The following is a 23,445-nucleotide window of genomic DNA, read 5'->3' on the forward strand; positions in this document are numbered from 1 at the left end:
TTTATCACGTAGTGGTGGTTCTGTATGGTTATATTTCCATGGCTCAAAAAATTACACACAGTGTTATTAAATGAATAAATTTTACAGATTTCATGCTAAAGCTAGAGAACTAGAAGTAAAATGAATTGCATTGATATGATAAGTATGAATATATATCTACCCAGGAAAAGCTGCATTAGATCTAAAACTACGTTGTCTTAATTTGGATTTGTGATCAATGAGTTTTGTTTAAAATTGTCATCACCAGAACTGATTCTAAAGAAGTGCTGCGGATTTAGAACACGTTATTTGGAAAGCTTCAAAATCAATGATTTTTGTTTGAAATTGGCACCCCAGAAACAGGTTCTACGGAAGCTGTACGAAGCAAACACACATTCTTAGGCACTATTCTGGAAGTAGTTCATTCATCAGTGATATTTACTTGATCTTTAGAAGCATTCGATGGCCGCAAAATATACATAATAAAGAATTTTATTGAAAAGGTTTTGAAAAAAGATTAATTTTCAAAATATTGCTGAATTTGATAAACACATTTCAAACTAAAAAATAAATATTTCTTTAATTTTTTTTTTAATTTAAATCCATTTTTTTAGTGTTGACACTAAAATAATCGAGAGATTAGATGCTAAATGAGATAGGATTAGATGGAACAAAATGAGATAGGAACATTTCGTTAAGATCTTCTGTACAGAATTACATCGATGTAGACAGATGTTTATCACTCAGCTCTGTGCAATTCTCTTTGCAAATTGATGGTAGATGTTAGATATGCTGAACTGTGAAAAGGCAATAAAGAAGTACATTTGTTAAAAAATTATTTTTAGTTACTGTCGATCTATTAATCTTGTTTTATAAATCTAACTTTATCTAAAAAGTTTCCTCATACAAAAAAAAATTGAAATAGAGAATAATGAAACCCGTTCTAATTGAATTGAAACATTGAAACCCAATTTGCTAAAATCACCTTCGATATACTGGTACTTGCAGACAACTAAACCAACAATTACTTATCATTATCTTTATTATTATTGTTATAAATTTTGAATTATTATTTCATTAAAATTTTATATAATTTCTCATAAACTTTTCAATAATCTCTGTTTAAACAAACGCAAATCCTTATCCGAAAAATGAACGAAAATTAAATTAATACAAAAAAGGTTCCACAAAAATTCGTTCCAAACAAAAAAAAAAAAAAATTGGCATCTTTCTTCAGACAGGTTTCTTCATTCCACTCTCTTCGCTACAAATTAGGTCTCATGGAAACAGCAGCTTTTCGAATTAAAGTTATGAATTGAATTGAAGATTTGACAGAATATTTACTTTTAGCTAACAATTTGTATTTACGTATACCTATATTTATTAGATTTAAAACAAATTAATGAACAAATTTGCAACAAAATTTCTTCGCCCTAAAAAACAAACAAAAAAAAATTAACAATTTGATTAAAATTTTAAAAAATTTATTGATCCATCCATCCATATAATTGAAAACAGGCGATATTTGCAAGTTGTATACCTGAGATTATAGACTTGATTGGAACAAGAGCCAAATATGGGGGCACATTAAAAAATGAAAAGGGTCGAAGGTGAGAATCTGAAAATTTAATAAAAAAATTAAAAAAAACAATCAAAAACAAAATAAAATAAAAATCATAAAAATTTCATACAAAAAATACTACAACAACGTTTAACTAAAATTTAAACAAATTTATTGTTTTGAAAACACTTGAGTTTGTTACAAAAAAAAAAGAAAACCAAACGATTTCTTTTATTATCTTTTGGTTTTAATTTAATTTTTATGATTTTTCGTTTTAATTTTGTTATAGAGAACTAAATAAAATAAACACCAAATCAAAATGAAATTTCTAATTACAATTTAAACAAGTTGAAAATATAAAAAAAATAAGTGAAACTTATTTTTTAATGTTTGTAAAATAAAAAATAAAAATAATTTTTAGTTTCTTTCAAGTATATATATATTTTTATTTTATTTTGCTGGTCATTACATACAAAACCAAAAAAACAAGTCCTTTAAAAATTTTAATTGTTTTTACATTTACAAAACGACTTTAAATTCATTTAAGAAAAAAAAAAAACACGAAACGAAATGAAATTTTATTTTGATTTTTGTTTTAATAATACAAATTAACAACCTCTAAACAAAATCGATACATTTTGAAACATTCAAACACAAAAACTAAATTTTTCTAACCCCCGCCCACTCACAATAAACAAATTACTAAACGAAAAATACAGACACGCATGAATTGAGCCTTCAACCTCAAACTTTAACTCACCCCCCCAGTCAGCCTTAACCCAATAAAACAAACAAAAAAGAAAACGTTGTAATAAGAAAGAAATATTTTCAGTTTCTTTACTCTCTTCATTCATTTATTTCGTTTCTTAACTCATAAAACAGAATCCCCATTTTTAATAATAAAATTAATAACACTCAACTACATAAATACCAGCACATACAACAACACCAATAAAATACTCCTCTCCTCTCTCTCTCACACCAACAAACAACAAACTAACAGTAAAACAGTAAAACAGTAAAACAGATTAATATTAAAATGAGAAAATAACGGAACCGGAAATTATTATTTTGTTTTAACTTCCTTCCTTATTAAAGTAAAATTTTTCTTTCGTTCGGTTTTTCAGTTGTTTTACTTTCGTCCCCTATTTACATATTTATTTAACCAATAATTACGTTAATTTTTAGTTTCCTTTTCATTTATTTTCTATTTTTGGGTTCTTCTTTCTCTTTGTCTTATTCATTTAGGTTTTATTTACAAGTTTCATCTCTTAAAGTTTCATTAATTAATTGACATTTACAGTTATAAATTACCTTAAATTGTATTAATTTTGTTTAGTGTCTAAATATTAATTAAACATGAAATTGAATTTAATTAAACCTATCTTTTTCTAATTCTATTTAATCGATAAATTACTAACTTTTTCATTACTACTGTCTCATGTTGCACGCTTTGTGTTTTTGTATTTGTTTGAGTAAAAAAAAAATTCTAAATTAAATCCAAAAAATCGTATTAAAGTATAATTTTTATTTGAGTTCTTTTCCTACTTTTATAAATAAACATTTCTTTAACGATTGGCATTTACAAACATATTGGTCGTAACTATATAATTTGTTTTTTTTTACTCTCCAGTAACTTGAAACTTGATATTCCGTATTGAAAAATATAAAAAAAATAATTTATTGTTCATGTTTCAAAAGAAAAAAATTAATCGTTTATGTCAATAATATTTAAAAAAAAAAAACAAATAATAATTGACGTTTGGTGTTTATTGTGTTTTTTTAAAAAAAAAGTTATAAAAAGTACAGTCGTAATGTAAAATTTTTCTCTTGTACTAGACATCTTTAACTATTATTCCAATAATAATTAATTTTTATGGTTTATTTGTGGAAAACTTATTTATTTTTAGTTTATATTATATGCATTGGTTTTTGATCGAAACTAACCTATCACCAATTTCATGCTGATGAATTTGTAACCATAATTTTCTTAATTTCAAGATGTATGAAATTAGGTGCTGCAGGATTATGTGATTAATTGATTATAAAATGTTTTACTATGAGAACTGCTGAAATCAGTAAAAAATATTAACAAAAATATGTTAAAATAAATCAAGTTTTTATTGATATGTAATAAAATATTAACATTTCTTAGTATTTAAATACGTATTTTGCATTATAAGTTAATTTTGCATAATCTGTCTGCTATTTCGAAATAAAAGTAACTTCCATTGTTTCAGCTCAATTGTATTTAAATGGCCAAAACACTTGATTTACTTGAAGTAGTTTTACTTTTTGGCTTTCAATACATTTTACAAATATGCAAAATACTTCAAATGATTTATTTACTATTTTAATATAGTCGAAAATTATCTATGCAATGCTGTATTGTGTCTTCGCTTACTTTATTACTGTGTCTTAACTAAATTACGGCGAAAATGAAATAACATTTGTTAGTGCATATTCAAAAGGGTGTTATCACCTAGCACAGCTGATTTTTTGTAGACTAGGCATAATTTGACAGTCAAGATTCGCTTTACAAAACCAAATTTCTGTTGCTTTTTATTTACTATCAAATTTATAGAGTCCGATTGAAATCGAATCAAAAAAATTTGTGCTAATTCAAAAATATTAATATCCAAAATATTTTAATTATGTATATTAATATTAGCGAATGTTTCAGAACAAAACAGTTGGAACAGAAAAGTGTTTTATAATAGTTTGCTTAGACATTTTACAACGAAATATAAGTCCTCGGATTTGAGTTGTTATATTCAAAACTTGATTCTTCTTTTAAATTCTATATTCTATTGGTTGTATGAATTTTCAGCTTTTATTTTGAAACATTTCTACAATACATATTTATTCAAAGTATTGGCCATTGTTAGCTATGAACTTTTCCCATCTTGTATTCCGAGCCAAAAGAACTGCTCATCTTTTGAGGCCAAGAACGAATCAATCCAATATCGGATACTCTGTTCCAATGTGAAGTGTATCCCAGAGATAGCGTTCTGCTTCAATCGAAACAAATTATAAAGCGGGTGAAGCAAAACTTCCCATCTACTTTATTCTTAATAGTTTTTCAAAGGTATTGCCACATGTGGCCGAGCAATGTCATTATGGAATATTTCAGTTTCATGTCTGGTAGCATATTCTGGCCGTTTTTCGGACAATGCTCACTTCAAACGAATCAGTAGTGTTCGGTACAGTTTTCCTGTGAAGGTCTTACCAGACCTTTTGTTGCCACCAAATACAGAGCATTATCTTAGCGGCATTGAAATTTAGCTGTGATGTCGATTCGGCTGATTGGCAGGGCTTCACATACGATCTCTTACGCTTCGGGTTATCGTAATGATTCTTCAAGCATCATTTCGGACACGCAAAATTGCCTTTCAAGTCGGATGGTACGCAATTTCCCTGCTTTTGATGAATCCTGATGATTTTCCAAGCTCTTGTTGAGTTTGACAGCAATCTTCATGGAGTAATGCCTACAATTCTCGGTCTTCAAACATTTTTGGCTGGCTTGGGCGATCTTTGTCTTCCGTTTCAAAATCATTCTGAAACGAACAAACCATCTCTCGCACATTGAAACCGATGAAACTTATTCACTATAAGCTTTATTTTTTTCTAAAATTAAAGCAGTAAAGCAAATTTCCCTGCATAAAAAGAAACGTAGTTGTTTACACTATAATGTTCAATAACTATGTGAGAATAAATGACAGATATGTACCCTTCAAAATGACATACAATTTATTAAAAACAAAAACCAATTCAAAAGTGCAACTCTGAAATTGAAGAGTTTTGTAAATATTCGTTACTAGATACTTCATACATTGCCAGCAATACAGCTAAATATATAGGGACAGCAAATTCAATTATATCGAATTCTCTAGCTTCTGAATAACTACAAACATGTCCGACATTGAAATTATATCTATGAAGATGACCTATTTTATTAAGATTTTTAATAAATACATAATGCAATTTCATAATTTTAATCAATTAATCAGCATATTCCTCGATGATATAGGTTTTATATTACTTTAAGTTTAATTTGCATACAAATTTAAATTTCTTTTAACTGAGCTGTTGCTAATCTTATAATAAAAATAGATATATTAGGGTTTTATTGAAAATATATTAAAATTAAGTTTTACTTGCATTTAGTTAAAGAAGTTTCAAATGACAAGATGCAAATAAAAAAGTATTAAGATATTGTGATCCCAGTGTTGTGGGCCGTTTGAATATAGTTTAAACATATTAATCAATTAGGATATTGTTTTAGAATTCGATTCAAGATATAGACCATAAGGTTTTAAATAAAGTATTGAGTGTTTGAATACTCACTTTATTATTTCGGGTACTCCTATTTACAGGGTTGTCTACTATAAAAAAAACCCAAAATGTTTTGTTTAAATTTAAATTAAAAACAAAGACATTTGAAATAATACCCCAGCAGTTCTAGGAGACAGTCCCGAACTGGTGATTTTACCTATCATTTCAGGTGACAACTAGTTACATAACTCGCTACGTGACTAGTTATTTTACACAGTTTTTTATTACAATGTCTGATAGCTGGTCCAAAGAAGTCAACACATTGGATTCACATACCGTTTACAAACAATCAGTTACCACATTAGATACCTAACTGGATACTTGATCAGTCAGTAAATAAGACATCTCCTCCTCCAACTCCTCCATCAACTCTCCAATAGATTACTTTTGGTGGGTAAACAACTACTTTCTAAAGATCAGTAAATAATAAACATTTAAAGTTACTACACTATATGTTACTTAGAGACACTAAAGTGACACCTGATTTCACGCTAGGTTACATGGGATGTCAGTATGCTTAAGCAAAAAGAAAATAAACTGTATGAGAATTATATCAACACAATTTGTAGAAAATACTCCCAGTACAAAATAAGCGTTGAATGTGACTTTTTATTACTTAGAGACACTTTAGTGACAATTGCCTTCCCACTAGATTACCTGAGATGTATAAAGTAACCAATTGACATGTCTTTTCACTACAAAGAGCACAGGCGTGTCAAATTACCCAAAATTTATAAATTGGAGTCAACAAAATTTATAAATTGGTCAGAGATTAGTGACAATTACTGTCTATAAGAGATACATTAACTACTTGCTTAACTGCTGGAACGTGTCAAAGGTTTTTACACAATTTGCATGTATTTGGAATGATTTTCGAGTACCGCAAAATGTATCCAGCGTAGTACTAAGTAGTCGCAAGTAAATATTGAGCAATTAAGAAATTTGTAAGATAACTATTCTGGCATCTCTTGAACTTTACGTCATTTTGCAACATCTGATATCTACTAGTTAATTTTCCATTACTAATCATGTCTTACAACAGAAAGTAAAAATCTGGGAATCTCAATTTTGCTTTTGACTTGTCGCTTGTAATGGTACTTACAGAGAAATATTAATTTAAAGTTTGTTGTCGCAATATTGGTAAGCAAAGGAGATGATCAACAACGGATAATTTCCGCTTTAGAGAATATCACAGGTATCAGTCAGGTAGAAGCTGTTAGCGATAGCCTTTTTGAAAACATAAGGACTCTTTCGGCTCGGGAAGGCAAAGTCCGATTGAGCTAAAACTTTTACAATCGTATTTTTACAGAAAAAAAATTTTGCCCTTTCACAAAAACCATCATAATAATACATAATACAATTTAAGTGTTAATGTAAGGTAATACGGTACAAAATTTCTGGTCATCTTATTTAGCCGTAATGATTCCAACGCGAAATAATAGTTGTTTCGAATTTTAATTTACCTTTTCTTTTTCATGTCTGGATTAGGCAGGGTAGGGCTTCATATACGATTTCTTATGCTTCGGGTTATCGCAATAGATACATTTTATTTCTTTTTTAGCGTTCAATCAGCATTTCGGACATGCAAAGTCTTTCAAGATCTCTCGGCTTCAATTCGTATGGTACCCAATTTCCCTGATTTTGGATGAATCCTTTTGAATGAATCAGTATTGAAATTGCTCTTGATCTTCCTCCAATTCTTGATCTTCAAACTGGGTGATCTTTGTCTTCCGTATCAAAATCACCACTTCCGTACAGCACAAATTATCTTTCGCACGTTGAAACCCATGGAACACATTCACCATAAGCTTTGGTGTGCTTGAGAGGCAAACTTCCCGCATATGACGCTTTTTAATACAAAATTTGACATTTTCGAAGAAAAAAAACTTTGTTGTTTACACTACAATGTTCAATAACTAAGTGAGAATAAATGTACCGTTCAAAATGACATATAAGTTATTAAAAACAAAAACCGAATCCAGCATTTTTAAGTTACAAACCCAATAAAATCTTATAATCGCCAGATGAGTTTGTTACTGAAAATGTGATTAAACTCTATTAATTCGTTAATATTATTACTGACTTACGCCACTTCGGTAGAGAAACAGATGAATGGATATAGCTAAACCGTTTTAAGGACCTAGAATATATATTTTAATGATAAAAGAAATATTGAAGCAATATCCAATGAATTTCGTAATTTTTATGAAGGTCTTGTGATACTCTGGTTTAAGCTGCATTAAATTACCAAATAATTCTGACAGGATAATCAGTTTTGGTGGCCTTTCTAAGCAAGAGTCTTAACTTGACTGCCACTTGGGTTCTGTTTATACATTTTTGGCCTGTTCAGTAACAAAAACTAATTATTAAGAATTAAAAATGTTGAGTTTTTTTGTTAATGATTTTTAAATATTTCTGAATTTCGTACAGAAATTGTGAATAATATTTCAATCAGGAATTTTGAATTATAATACTATATATAACTCCAAAAATAAATAGTTTAAGAATTCAGCAGCTCAAATATAGCTTTTTTAAATTCTAATTTTTCTTCTTTTATTTTGAAAAAACAAAATTTATTTTAAAAATAATTTTATTTTTTTTTCGTTACAACTTCCTACCATTCCTTATTAATTGTTTAAATGTGTGTCTATTATAAACAAAATACCAAAAAAATTACATAATTTAAAATTAAATAAACTCTCTATATACTATTTTTCTATTTTCTTCTAAATTCTTTAAAATACCTTGTGACTGTGTTGTAGATATTGGTATTGATATATTGATTATTATTAAATAAAATTTAACCAAAAAATCATAATTCTATTTTTTTTTTAAACAAATTAGTTTGTGTAAACATGTGATTATATGATCGTACTATAATAAAAACCAAGAAACCAGATTTTGATTTTAATTATTAAATTTATTTCCATTGAGTTATGGTTTTAGTTTAAAGGTTTAAATTTATTATTTAAATTGAGTATTTTGATTTGAAACAATAAAAAACCCATACGATTTCCATAGAAACTCTAAAAAACAAAAAAACTTGAAAAAAGTTTTCAAATAATTTCAAACACACACAGAAATTTCATAGACGCGGTACAGTGTTAAACAATTAGCAGATATTAAATTATAATTACTTAAAAAATAAAAACAAAATACTGTGATTTTAGTGGTTTAAACAAATGTATTAAGTTTAGTTATAAAAAGTTGTAATAAATAATCTTTATAATTTTAAAACAAGATTCCCCTTTTAACAAATTTGAAAATTATTTAAATTTATTTAACCCTTAACCTGTACTCATGGGTCAAATGGTTATTAATTCTCTAAAAGAGAAACTTGAAATATTCAAAGAAGTATTCATTATTTGAAATACAGGTTAAATGTTAAACATGTTTACAGAAAATGGGAATTTTGTATGTTTCTTTTCTTAAATAATTTATTTAATTTATTTTCGTTGGTTTTTCGTTTTTCATTAGGATAATTTTAGGTAAATAATTGAAATTGTTAAACAAAAACAACCACCACCACCACCATTTTGTTGAATAAAAATACTTGCACTTTAGTTTAAACTTTTGTTAATGTTCTACTTAATCCTCTCTCTCTCTTTCTCTGTATTTAACTGTCTCTGTTTTGAAAGAATTGAGTAAATACTTTGGATAACTGTAAAACAGGACCTTTAACAGGAATTTAGTTTTCACTATTAGTTTTGAAATAAACCAAATAATATTGTTAACAAATAAAACATGTAATTAATAAAACAGATTTGAATTAATTGAGTAATTAATAATTAAAGAATAAAATGCGTGGCCAGGCATATTGTACAATTTGTTTGAATTGAAAATACGTTACAATCTGCTTTTGAATTTGAATTCAATATTTCTTTTTTTTTTTTCTATATATTGTAAACAACAACATTTATTTAAACAACAACCATATTTTTTTTTTGGAATTGCAAAAATAGTTTGTTTCTAGTAGTATTTCGTTCATAAAGATCATTTAAATGACATCCTGCTAAAAAAAATAATAATAATTTTAATAAAAAAAAAATAACAAGTAAGTTTTCATTGACCACCTTTATTATTAACATTACAATTACACTTGTGTATAAATGTTAAAAAAAATCCATTTCAAAACACATTTTTACACATTTTTGTTGCAAGATTTAAAAATAAAATCCAACATATTCATTTTATCATTTAAACATACTTAGCATTCACGTATCAATTCAGTCACTCACCCAGTCAAACAATCTGTCAGTGTATATTTCTATAATTTTTAATAAAAAAAATTTCCGTTTTTTTGTTTGTTTTTTGGTTCATTTATGTTTAACACATTTCTAAGTAGCTGTATTTATAATTAATCATTTGATAATTTTTTAAAAAATAAAGTGCATGCCGTATGCATGCATAATGAATGCCTTATTTATGTTGTTGTTTTAAAATTGTAGTTTGGTGATCCTTTTTGTACGAGTACTTGTAGACTATTAACACTAAATTGCATGCAGTTCAGTAGAGAGTTTGACAAAATAAAGCAATTAGTAAAAAAAAAACGTAAAATATGGAAAAATCTTTAATATATTCTTGGTAACACAATTGGAACGACAGGCATCAAGCCTGATATTCATATAGCCTGAACCATGACACAACAATATAAGCTATACTCAGTAGAAAATACATTCTCAATTATACAATTCTTGTAACGTCAAACAAAAGAAAATATGAAAAAATCAAAAATAGTTTGACATTGCAGGGCTAAATATTGAAAACTCTCCCTAATGATTCTACCTTCTACAATTATTGTATCATGGCCTGAACCAAAGAGCGTCAAAAACCTAAGTCTGTTGTCAAAAACCTAATTCATGAGAATGTGTTGCATGTATTTTGTTTTTGTATCACCCGTATGTGTGAAAAGAGTGTAATTTTTCCTCTCTCCTTCCGTTCTATGCGTTTATTCTATGGTCTGAATTTTCAAAAAAAGAATTAGAATTTTTCACATGGAAGTGATGAACTTTTATCTAAGTTTTAGAATATGTTCCTGTAAATTTTTCAGGTTCTTGGGGCACCACTTCTACATGATGGAGTTTTGATCAATTCCATAATGTATCTTCGTCCTGAACAGGTTATGTTTTTCATTACAGATTATGGATGCTTTGAAATATGTATCTACTTGTCTAGACTAGCAATAAAGATGTTGGCAATAACGTCGGCAGAATAACGGAACAATATTAAGTCTATGGGAAAACGTATTTATGTTAACGCACAACTTAAAATTTCTGCAAATAATATTCTTTTGATGTTTTATTTTTTTTGTTTTCTTTAAAATGTCAAACACAAACTGTCATTTATGTTCGCAATAATTGTCAACGAAAAACTGTTGATAATTATTGCCAGGTACGAAAAAAAACGCGTCTTCACTGGAGATAAAATAATTTTGACAATCTGGAGAATATAGGGGACTAAATACAACAGTCACTAATTTCTTCATAAAATGTAGCTCTGCTAAGTCAGCTATATGCTAAGACGCGAACCATTTGAGGTTTTTTATCTGATTACCTTGGTATTTAGGTATCTCTAAGGCTGCCTAATATCTAACACCATCTTCGGCTGCTAATATGGTTCCTAATTTGCCTTCAGCTTTCCAGTCAGTTCATTCCCGGAAATTTTTTAATATTAATTAAAGACTGTAAAAGTTTTCAAATAATCGGTTATAATTCAATATTCCATAAACCATAGAGAATATACATAGAGCGGAAACTCTGCTGTCAAAGACCTAACTCATTTGTCAAAAACCTAAGTGATGAGAATGCTTTAGTAACAAAAACTATGTGAAACACTATATGAGTGTTTTTGACAATTCCATCTCGTCTCCATGTTATCATATGGTATAAAATTTTATCAAAAAATTTAAGAAGTTCAGGAAAAAAAATGAGGAATTCGTTTCGAAACAGAAATTTTTCAAATCAAAATGCCCCAATATGCACTGAAGTCCCCAAAATTCAAATACTTGCACATTTTGTTGGAATTTGACTCGAATGCAAATGTAATTATGTTTTAAACTTGAGAAATATTTGATAAATTAAATATATTTCAAACAAAAAACATGACTTGAATTTATGTTTCTTTTTTACTGAAGAATACATTGAAATAAAGTTTAATACAACTGTAATTCAATTGTTTGACTATAATAAAAGGCTTGAATTACACTTGATTTCAACTTGAATTCCAGTAAAAATGCTTATTGGTTATTTTCTCTAAATATGAATATCCTTAGAAGTTTTAATGTTAAGCAGCTTAATAATTCATTTAAATTGTATTGAGTCGACCTATCAGATATATTAATTTGTCTGTGTTAAATAGCCGTGATAGCCGAATTTGTTGATAAATGAACGAATTTGTCTATTGTTGCTGAATCGTAATTCTGCTGTGTGAACAACTTATTCTGTTTCTAATTAGTATCGAATAAATCTTTGGATATAATCGAATTATTCGATTGGCAAAAAATCTCCACGAATCGGTTTTATCTGTGTAGAAATAATACAGGAACTGTAAGAAGAAAACTTATAAGGAAATTCTCGAAATTTCCCAGGTTTTTGGGAAACCTAGCTGCGAACCAAACCCGTAAGCCTTATTTTGAAACATTGACCGACGGTTGCCATATACACACAGAAAACAGATTCGTAATAGTAACCGAATTTGTTGCCAATCGAATGATTCTACTTTAGTGACCGTCTTTTACAATTGTTGCTATAAAATTTTGGAAGGAGAACTCAAGTTTGGTTGCTTTAACTGAAATTCTTCTTTATCAACTGACATTCTGTTGATAAAACCGAAAAATTCTATATTTGCAACCGAGTCATTCGATTGGCAATCATGAATCAATTTTCTCTGTGTACGAAATCAATATTAGGGCAATCAAGGCTTTGTCTGTTTGCTGATTCACTGAACTGCTTGAGCATCACCATGACTACACTTCTTCACACTTTATTTAGCATGGGAAAGAACCAACAATCCAATACTGTTAGACTTTCACATGGATACTTACTGGGGCATGTATGTGTGTTGAATACGACGTGTGGTTTACCTATGTAATAGAAGCTCTTCGAAGGAAGAGGAGCAAGAATCGGTTCAGACCTTCTGTGTGACTGTCCCTCTCAATAACAGCTATGATTTCAGTTTTGGTATGATGATTTGAACTATATTAGAGAAGTCTCACTGAAGGATATGATCAAATTTCTACCTTTCTTTGGCTTATTATATGGACCATTTATCGATTCCAGTTCCTAAGTTGAATTGGCACCATAGTTAAGCTGTGACAGAAGAAATGGTTTGTCAAGCACTCAAGAAGTAAATCCTAGAAATAGGGCGATCGTTTGATTTGGGCGACCTTAGGATAATTATGAGATTGCTTATTTGATTTGCAGTACAAAACCTCGGGGCATGTACTTTGTGTCATGTAGAATTAGGTTTGTCGTATCGTATCCAAGAACAATTTTTAACTAGGAATTTAGTCGTCATTCGTGAACTTAACTTGTTATGCTGAACTAAAGCTTTGCAGAAAAGATCGGGCCTCTTTAATCTAATCTAAGGATGTCCAATTGACCTAAGGTCCTCTGAGTATATTCTCATATCTTTGTGAAGCATTTTCTAAGAATTACTTTGAGTTATTCGAAATAGATTTATGTTGTCTTACTTAGAAGTTGGAAAAAATAAATTCCAACGAACATCGAAGTTTTACTTTGTAATTTTGAAAAGATCTGATTCATATAAGTACTTCAAGCTAAACATTATAATATTGAAAAAAAAAATGTATAGTTTTTTACTTTTATGGAAAAATGAAGAAGTCTGACGTATAAGCGAGAACATTTTCCAAATATGACAAATTTGCTCTCATCTGTCCATAAAATATTCTTCCACTTTTGGATTGGCCAATTTTGATGTTCCTTTGGGAACTTTATGCGCTTGGCGACATGTCTTCCATTTAAAAGAGAGATTTTACTGCACGCTTTTAAATTATGTTCTCTGAGACATGTTCGAACTGTTTGTACTATCGCAGTTATATTAAGGTCCTTTATTAGTTCGGTTACATCTTTGAAAGGATCCTTTTTGCTCTCGCGGACCAATGTTTTGGCGTGAAGCGGGGTCAGAACTCATTTTCTTCCACATCTTTAAGCCTTTTCTGTATAATTAATTGCGTTGTGAATCATTTTGTTTCCATCCGATATTAGTTTTTTGATTATTTCGCGTTTCTCCGCACTACAGTATTTTCCTCGATCCATTTTATTTAAAATATTTGCTTTTTGTTAAACTTTATGATCGAAGTAATAAAAAAATAAAATCAAATCTTTTAAACACGTGCTTTCCATTAAAGCAATTTTGGGAAGCAAATCTGTTGTTATAAAAAATGTGTAAGTGGTGCTATTTTATTTTTTTCGAAATTGCAGTAAAAATTCCAAGAGAAGTACCATATTTTTAATATAGGGGACATGCTGAGCTATGTATTAAATATAAACGTAATAGCGAATAATTCTTAGGCCCTAATTTTGTAAATCACGTCACAAAGTGATATTTATATGGACAGCAAAAACAAAATTTCAAAAATTTTAAAAATTTGTTTTTGTTTTATATACCAATTGTTAACAGAACAAACGCACCAAAATTCAAGCGTTGATTTGCCTTTCATAATTTGAAAATTTTGTATATAAAACAAAAACAAAATTTTAAAATTTTTGAAATTTTTGTTTTTGCTTTTCACTTTGTGACGTGATTTACAAAATTAGGGCCTTAATATTTTCACGAAAATAAATCAAAATTTACATCTACAGACACTTATGCGATTCTAAAAAGGCTATAGAAACATTCGCGATCGTTCTTTTGAACTATTCAGTCAACAAAGAGAGAATGTTATAAGAAAATTAAAAAATAATTACAAAAACAACAAGGACTTATTTGTTAAGAGTGTAGTACAACAACAACAAAGGCGTTTATATCACTAACGAAAGTCGTGGTTAGGAGGTACATTTTTAAATGTTTAGTAGATATTTGACCTTAACTCCCCTGTCGTTCCAATTGTTATAAACAAACAATAATCAAAATTCGATTTTTTTGCAATATTTTTCGAATATTTACACATTTTAGTTTTTGTCCAAAAATTAAAATTTTAAACATGTATCTGTTTAAATAACCACTTTCCATCATTTTGCTAATTGCCACCCAATACACATGAATGTATTTGTTTTAACGTTTTATTTGTTTTTGACAATTGATGTGGAAAAAAAATTATTAAAAAAAAACAAAGATAAAGATAAACACACACACTCAAATAATTATAATAATATCTATATTTTTGTATTAAAAAATAATAATAATATTAACAAATCCATGAATGTATTTTTTATGGGGTAGCAGACTAAAATACTTTAAAAAAGAAGTTTTAAAATTTGAAAAAAAACCAAAAAAACATTTTTGTTGCATCTTGTACGCTTTTATTACTATATTATTTATTACTTACTTTTTATATTTAGTTTCACTTTTTTTTAATTTTTAACAACTCCGACAACTTTTAATACAAAAAACTGCTCCTTATTTGCTTTCTCTCTTTACAATTATTTATTATGTTTTAGTTTTAATACTTTTTTTAATTATTTAAATTTTATAGTTTTCAATTAATTTATTTAAACAAAATAAAAATACAAAGTAAATGTGCCTATGTGCTAATTTATTTTCAATTTTATTTCTACTTATTTACGAATTTGATTATAATTTTTCTTATTGTTGTTTTTCGTATTATTATTATTACTTTTCTTAAATAAATGATTTATTTTGCCAATTAAAAATTTAAATGAAAATAAACTATACAAGAAATACAAATACAATACACGCATATTACACCAAATACAAAAAAACATTGCAGCTTTTATTAAGAAAAAAATACAAATAAATTATAACAATTTAAAGAAAATAAATTTTACAATTTTCAAGTGTGATGATGATGATCATTGGAATAATATTAAGACAATTTTGACACAAAATGGAAAATGTTTAACAATGAACATGTATTCAGTATTATGAGGAGGATTGTTCTCAAAAAGAGCAAAATAAAATTTGATTTGCCAAAAAGTTAAAAATTATAATGTGTTTGAGCCATCGCACAAGTGTTGCCAATTTAGCCCTTTTTAGGCTAAATTTAGCCCTTTTCAATCTTGTTTACCCACAAAAAAATTAATTTAGCCTTTAGCCTTTTTTATCTTCATTTAGCCATATATATTTACTCTAATGATCTGAAATTTTTGCTGTAGAAAATTAATAAAATCAGTTAAAAATTGGCAGGGATATTATGACAAAAATTAACTAAAAATGTTGAACCAGTAAACAATTTAAGCACATACAAATTGTTGGACCTTCCATACATTAAAAAATGCCATAACTAATATAGAGAAAATGGACGTTATTTGAATAAAAATTGTTAATAAATATGTTAATGTTTTACGCGCGGGTCGTTTATAAAATCATATATAGGGTTAAAGAGAATACTTTTAACTTTATCTGGGCGATGTATTGACGTAAATTTAGTACTTTAACAAATATTTTATAACACATGCCATGTATTTTTTAACACATACCGTTTTCAAAGACAATCCAACCAATTTAGAAAGAAAAATTCAGTTCATTATCGATAATAATTTAGCTATGATAATTTTTATCTGATCACATATAAAAAATTAACTTTTTTCCAAATTTAAATTAAATATTTATGTTTACATATTTTGGCTATCTTAGTTTTGATATGTTTACAAAATTTATGTTTTTGCCAATGAAAATTAATTCTGTCATATTTTAGAATATTTTTTCTGCATTTAATGAGAGGCATATTTGCCATATATTCACTTATCAAAATATTCTCCATCGAAGTTATCACAAAGGATTACTTTATACATAATTTGTCTTTCATATAAAGAAATTTGCCTAGGAGCATTTTGCAGGCCAGGTGATAAATACGAGGCTTTAAAAACATCGGCATATGATATACGTGGGGCACCATATTACGTTATTTTAAAGTTAAGGATCAACATACAGGAATAAATATTCTTATTTTCTTGCATTTGAACGTGTGTTATATTCATACATTTTTGTTTGTCTATTCGGCATAGCTAAATGAAACATTCTAAGTTGTTTTTGTGTCAAATTATGTATTTTTTTTAATTAAAAATTGTAGCCCTTTTTTAGCCACTTTTTAGCACTTTTTTTTTAGCCCCTATTGTTCACCAAGAGTTGGCAACACTGCATCGCACAGTGAGTTCGATGACACCGAAAGTGGCGATTAATTCATGGGAGCCGTAATTAAAATTTTTTTGATTTTTTTTTTCAAATCGTTAAATATACATAAAAAGGCATATTCTCAAAAAAAGATACACTGAAAAAAAGATTATATAGACATTTTTATTTTTCGGAAAATTATAGTTTGTTTCAGAATTTTCGCCGTAATTTTAAAAAGCAAACGAAATCTTATATTGTCTTCTTTCTAAAAAATAAAAAAATAAATATATATTTTGCATAAATATGAACATAAGTTTAATTTAAAGTCTGAATTTGGGTTTTGAAGGATTTCGAGAATTTTACAACTTTTTTAAAAAAGTAACGAAATAAATTTTTATAATTTTTTTTGTTTATCAATAATTGTCATAAACTTAAAAAGAAACCATATTAAACAAAAAAAATTAAAAAAAAAAAAAATTTTGTCTGTTTGGGAACGTTTTTTCAAAATGATAATAGCAAAAAATGGAGCAACAAACAGCAAATTTTCTTTCTTGTATTGTCAAGCTAAGATTCCATACTTTTAGAAAATATATGATTCAAAACCCAACCTTAACAAACTTAGAAGTTATGGTCCATGAAACATCAAAAATAGGCAAATTTTAGACTTTTTTTTTAAAAAATCGTTAAAAATATTTTCACACATATTTTCAAAAACACTACATCATTTTTATACACTTAAATACCTGAAGTTGAAGTTTCCATTCTTAAAATAACACTTTATTAGCGTTAAATTTGGAAATTACGGAATCGTTTAATGCAAAATTTTACTTTTTTCACTTTTTAAAAAAATTGCAAAAAATTTTTGACTTTGACAACTCACTACGGAGTCAGCTGACAAGATAGATGCTTGAAAATTTACATAGTGATGTAGAATTTGATCGAGTTTTATCCGATACCAAATTATAATACAAAAACTTAATATTAAAAATTCAATTAAGCGTCACAAAGACAAAAAATTACCTAAAAAACTCTTAGAAATATGGAATAAAATAAGGCATTGCCATGTTCTCTAACAAATAGGGTCTTAAATCTATTACAAATTGTCCTTAAAAAAATTATTTTCTGAAATGTTAAATTAAAAAGCAATTAAGGAACAAATATTTGAATTCAATTTGAATTAGATTTGAACAAAAATATAATCATTCAAATATTAAATTAATCAGATATTTATATAAGATTATATGTCAGCCATTACAGCCATTAGATACATATGGCCGAAATAAGTGGAACTAAAAATAAGAAATTTGGTATGAATATGTTCTAATAATAAAAATATAATTATATAAAATTTGGACAATATTTTTATTTAAGAAAAAAACATTTTGGTCAGGTTGTAGAAAAACCGAATGTGTTCGTGGTGAATATGTACGAATTAGAGCTCCTAGCTCTTATATGGGAGCTAGGAGCAATTTATTTAAAAATGTGTCAAAATTAAAAAAAAAAAATAGAATAAAAAACTTATTCCAATGATTATCCCCACAAAGAAATTTTGTAAAATATCTAAGAAAATCAAATCCATACATTTCATACAAAAAATAAAAACTGAATGAAAAAACATCTACACAAATAACCCTAAATAACAACAATCAACAAAACAAAACGCTTTTAACCACTTTAAATTAATCCATCCATAATTATGCTCATCTTTTGCTTTTAACAACAAAACTAAAAAAAAAATAAAATGCATTCTAAAAATACACTCATTTATTAATAAGTTTTTATTCTTTATACATCTAATATATAAATAAATACACTAGCACTTATAAATACAAATAAACTAATTGATTTTCTTTTTTCCCCACTGTTTTTTTGTTATTGTTGCTGTTAATGCAAACTGATTTTACCATGTAAAATCAATACAAAAATTTAATTAAAAATTAAATAACAACAAATGGAAACCCATTAATCACTAAATGGACTGTGTGTTGTACTCATGTTTAATATCAATAATAATGATGATGATGACGACAACGATGAAAATGATGACGTCCTAATACAAATACCCAACCATTATCAGACATATTGTGGTCTGTGGTCACATCACGTACGAATCGGTGTCACATTTTCTCAAGGATTTTCTGCACGAAGATCGTGAAGATGTCGATGTTGAAGTGGTATTTTTACATCGGTAAGTTGTTTTTCATTACACTCTTTGCTCTTTATTATTATTATTCTTATTATTATTGTTGTTATTAAAATAGAAATACATACCATATTATTTAACAATTATGACTATGATTATTATGATATAAAGATATATAAATATATATACAAAACATACTTATTACGTATAACATGGGGCTAATTGTTGGTTTCCTTTGATGTTAATGCACATCAAAGGAAAATATAGACACTTTTAAAATACATATTTATATTGTGGTATTTATTGTTATTAGAGCAAAAGAGAAATTTATTATTAAAGCTATGATTTTTAAATACATTAAATGATTAAATGCCACTGAAAAGTGGGACTAATGAGAGAAAACTGCCGAAAAAATCTATTGATTATGATGTAAAATATCAGGATGTCCTAGTAAGAAAGTACTTATTATTTTAAAATAGAAAAAACGTATTTTTCGAGATAGTTGTGATTTTTTATTGGATTGTAAAGAAGACTTGTTCTGATTAAGTATGAAATAAAATATCCGTCAAATCCCCGCAACGGCTCTGATAACACTGATAATTTTCATGACTTTTTCACATAGATGTGGCTGTATCTCACCGACGACGAGTTGGATCTCGGCTTTGAGATCAGGAATTGTTTCGGGTTTATTCGCTTAAGTCCGAGATTTCACAAAATCCCAAAGAAAACAATCGTACGACGGTTAATCCTTGATCCTGGTGGCCAGTTGACATCATCATTGGCATTGGCTTCACTTTGCTCCATTACCCATTACCCATTGAGCGAATTGTCGGCGCTTTCCATGACTAGAAACAAAATTCTGTTGATTATATTAAATACATAGGCATACGGTATATGTGTGAAAAACAACACACGTATGTAAACAACGTATGTTTTTTTGAGAGTGAGATGAGAGAGCCAAAATGGCTGACTTCAGTACTGATACACAACTGGGCATGTTTGATACTACTTTTGGATAAAGATCAATTGTTATTCATCTATCCACAATTTTGCAGCCACATACGATTGACAATAAATTCGGTTATCACAACGAAACCGAATTTCATTTACAATATCAACAATTCAGAGATGCATAAAACTTTGTGTATGGAAGGATGCCAACTAAATGTGTGACAGATAATGTTTATGAAAATAATATAACAATATTGTCAATTTTTATATTGTAATATTAAATTAAATTAGTGTAAAATTAAGCACGGCTGCATTCCGATCCTAAAGAACTGCACATCCTTTGAGGCCAAAAACGAATCAAGCCAATATCGAATACTCTATTTCAAAGAGAAGCATGTCGCAGTATTCGGAAGGGACAAGGTCTGGATAATTTTTAACAGGTATTTCAACATGTGGTCTAGCTTTGTCATGATGGAATATTACGGTTTCATGTCTGGTCGGATATTCTGGACGTTTTTCAGCAAATGCTCGCTTCAAGCGAATAAGTTGCGTTCGGTACAGGTTCATGTGATGGTCATGTCAGATTTTAGGAGCTCATAATAGATAGGAACCTTTTGCTCCCACCAAATCCATAGCATTACCTTAGCGTCATGAATATTTCCCTTTGGTATCGATTTTACTTGTTGGCCGGGCTACAGGTACGATCTCTTACGCTTCGGGTTATCGTAATGGAAACATTTTTCATCGCAAATAATTATTCGGTGCTAAAATGATATTCTTTTATAGCGTTTAAACGTCATTTCGGACATGCAAAATCGTCGTTCAAGGTCTCTCGGCTTCAACTCGTATGGTACCCAATTTCCCTGCTTTTGAATGAATTCTGCTGCTCCCAATGATTTAACAAGTTTTTGTTGAGTTTGACAACAATCTTCATGGAGTAATGCCTGCAATTCTTGGTCTTTACTTTCTTTTCAACTTAAAGAACTAAAGCAAAACTTCCCGCATATGACGTTTTGTTGGCACAAAATTCGACATTTTCGAAGCAAAAAAAACTTTGTTGTTTACACTATAATATTCAATAACTCTTCAAAATGACATACAAGTAATCCCACATTTTTAAGTTGTTAAACCATTCGCACTTAATACTGAACTGAGCTATTCTTTTTTAATAAGATACTGCAATTCTGTCAACCATTCAGTGTGAGTGACGAAAAATCTGAATGAAATCCCTTCCAGATGATTGAATTAAAAACAAGTAAGAGAGCTATGTATATTCGGCTGTGCCGAATCTTATATACCCTTCACCAAATTGTACTTCAAAATACAAATTTCAAATATTTTTAGGTAAACAAGATTAATTTTTTTTCCAAAGTTGTTTTTTTTTATTTTTTGTAAAAAAAAATTTTCGAATTGTTATTTAAATATTTTTTTTAAATTTCTTAATTTTTTTTTTGGTGAAATAAAAATTCGGGTTAAAAAATATGTTTTCCGATTTTGACCCATTGTAGGCCCCACTTACTTTGCTCTTATATACGTCGTTGGAAAGTTCTTTGAAATATCTATCATTAGATATCCATATTGTCTATATTAATGACTTAGTAATCCAAATATATGTAGGTCAAAAATAGTTCAATAATCAAGGTTGTTTTGGTTTTTTCCTCATATCTCAGCCATTTGTGGGCCGATTTTACTGATTTTAAATAGGAAAATTCCCGAAAGCATGTCTGACAGGTCTTCAGAAAATTGATTTCAACAGACGGACATGGCTTAATCGACTCCTCTATCTATAAGGATCCAGAATATATATACTTTATAGGGTCGATAAATTATATTGTGGAAATTACAAACGGAATGACAAACTTATAAATACCCTTCTCACGAAGGTGAAGGGTATAAAAACGTATTACAAATTTAAGCGTGATAATAATATTAATTTTAATAAACGTTTTTAAAACAAAACAACAATAAAATTAATAATCCCAAATTTATCTATAATTTTTTCTGTAACACTTTTCTCAAAAAGTCCCACTGTTAATGAAAATAAATAGATAATTAGTGCCATGTTATACAAACAATTTAAATAAACATAAATTAATTTTTATTAATAAACATTCAAATAATATTATACAATAATAAATTTTATTATTATTTATTTAAATTAATAAAACTAAGTATTACAACTTAATTAAATAACTATATATAAAATAACATAACTAAAACTATATATTTTAAATAATAAGCTTAGTAAATATCCAACTACTAACTAAATACTATAATTTAATATCAGTTAAATTTAAAATATTTTCTTAATTTTGGAATTTAAACAATTTTTTTAAATTATAATAATGATGAATGATTAAACACAAAACAAATAACAATATACAAATATTGTATATATTAAAAAAAAAACCAACTTAAAACCAAAACAACATATAGCAAGGAGCCAGATCTGGAACTAGAAGGATTATTAAAACGTCATTATACAACAGTGGCGTTTTTTCAGGGAACCATGATGAATGCCGTCGATTTGGAACGAGTCAAGGTACACACCTTTTTACACACCAACACAGACACAAAATTACAAAATTTTTAATAAATACCCAAAGATAAAACTAAACAGACATTTTTCAAACATTCTGAAACATTTGAATTTCAAAAAAAAAAGAAACAAATTCTCTCTTAACAGCAATTATATTTTTATGCAGACATAAATATATTTTCCCCTTAAACCAAACCAAAATTTATACAAAAAGTCCCAAAAGCCTGTGCAACATTAAGACATTTCAAGAAATCAATATCATAGAAGTTCCTTTAACACCAAATAAATAGTTTTTCATTTATTACAATAGTTGAAAAATATAAACCTTAGAGTTTTATAATAAAGTTTAGTTAATTTTGTTTTATTTTAATGAAAATTGCACTTGATAACCCTGTTTTAAAATTTCAAATTTTTAATACATAAAAATAATCCTTATAAATAAATATCTACAAACAAACAAATACACTGCAACTGAACAACTTTTTGTTTCTTTAATTATTTTGGAATTCTCAAAATCTTGGCTTTTTCCGCAATATTTGCATTATGGCTCCTGAGAGCAATACTTAGGCTTCTTTGTTTTTTTTTAATGAATTGAATTTTATGAAAAACTTATTTAGTTTTTTTTTTATTATTGAATTAAATTTTAATATTTGCAGTAAAGTTTTGCTTTAAATCCTAGATTTT

General features: G+C 27.8%; 1 protein-coding gene across 25 annotated transcripts in view; it reads left to right on the forward strand.

Annotated features, from left to right (window-relative positions):
- The window catches only part of slo (calcium-activated potassium channel slo), a 155,815-nt gene that overhangs the window by 70,895 nt on the left and 61,475 nt on the right, over window positions 1-23,445 (forward strand). For 20 of the 25 annotated variants that reach the window (XM_065516316.1, XM_065516310.1, XM_065516314.1 and 17 more), the window contains exon 8: window positions 19,206-19,316. In XM_065516316.1, the coding sequence (XP_065372388.1) occupies window positions 19,206-19,316 (111 nt within the window). Of the gene's footprint in view, window positions 1-1,497; window positions 1,590-19,205; window positions 19,317-23,445 lie in introns of all 25 variants that reach the window. The other 5 variants (XM_065516312.1, XM_065516311.1, XM_065516315.1 and 2 more) reach the window with 1 other exon arrangement.

This window comes from Calliphora vicina, chromosome 1 (genome assembly GCF_958450345.1).
Source record: "Calliphora vicina chromosome 1, idCalVici1.1, whole genome shotgun sequence".
In the NCBI taxonomy this organism is placed as follows: domain Eukaryota; kingdom Metazoa; phylum Arthropoda; class Insecta; order Diptera; family Calliphoridae; genus Calliphora; species Calliphora vicina.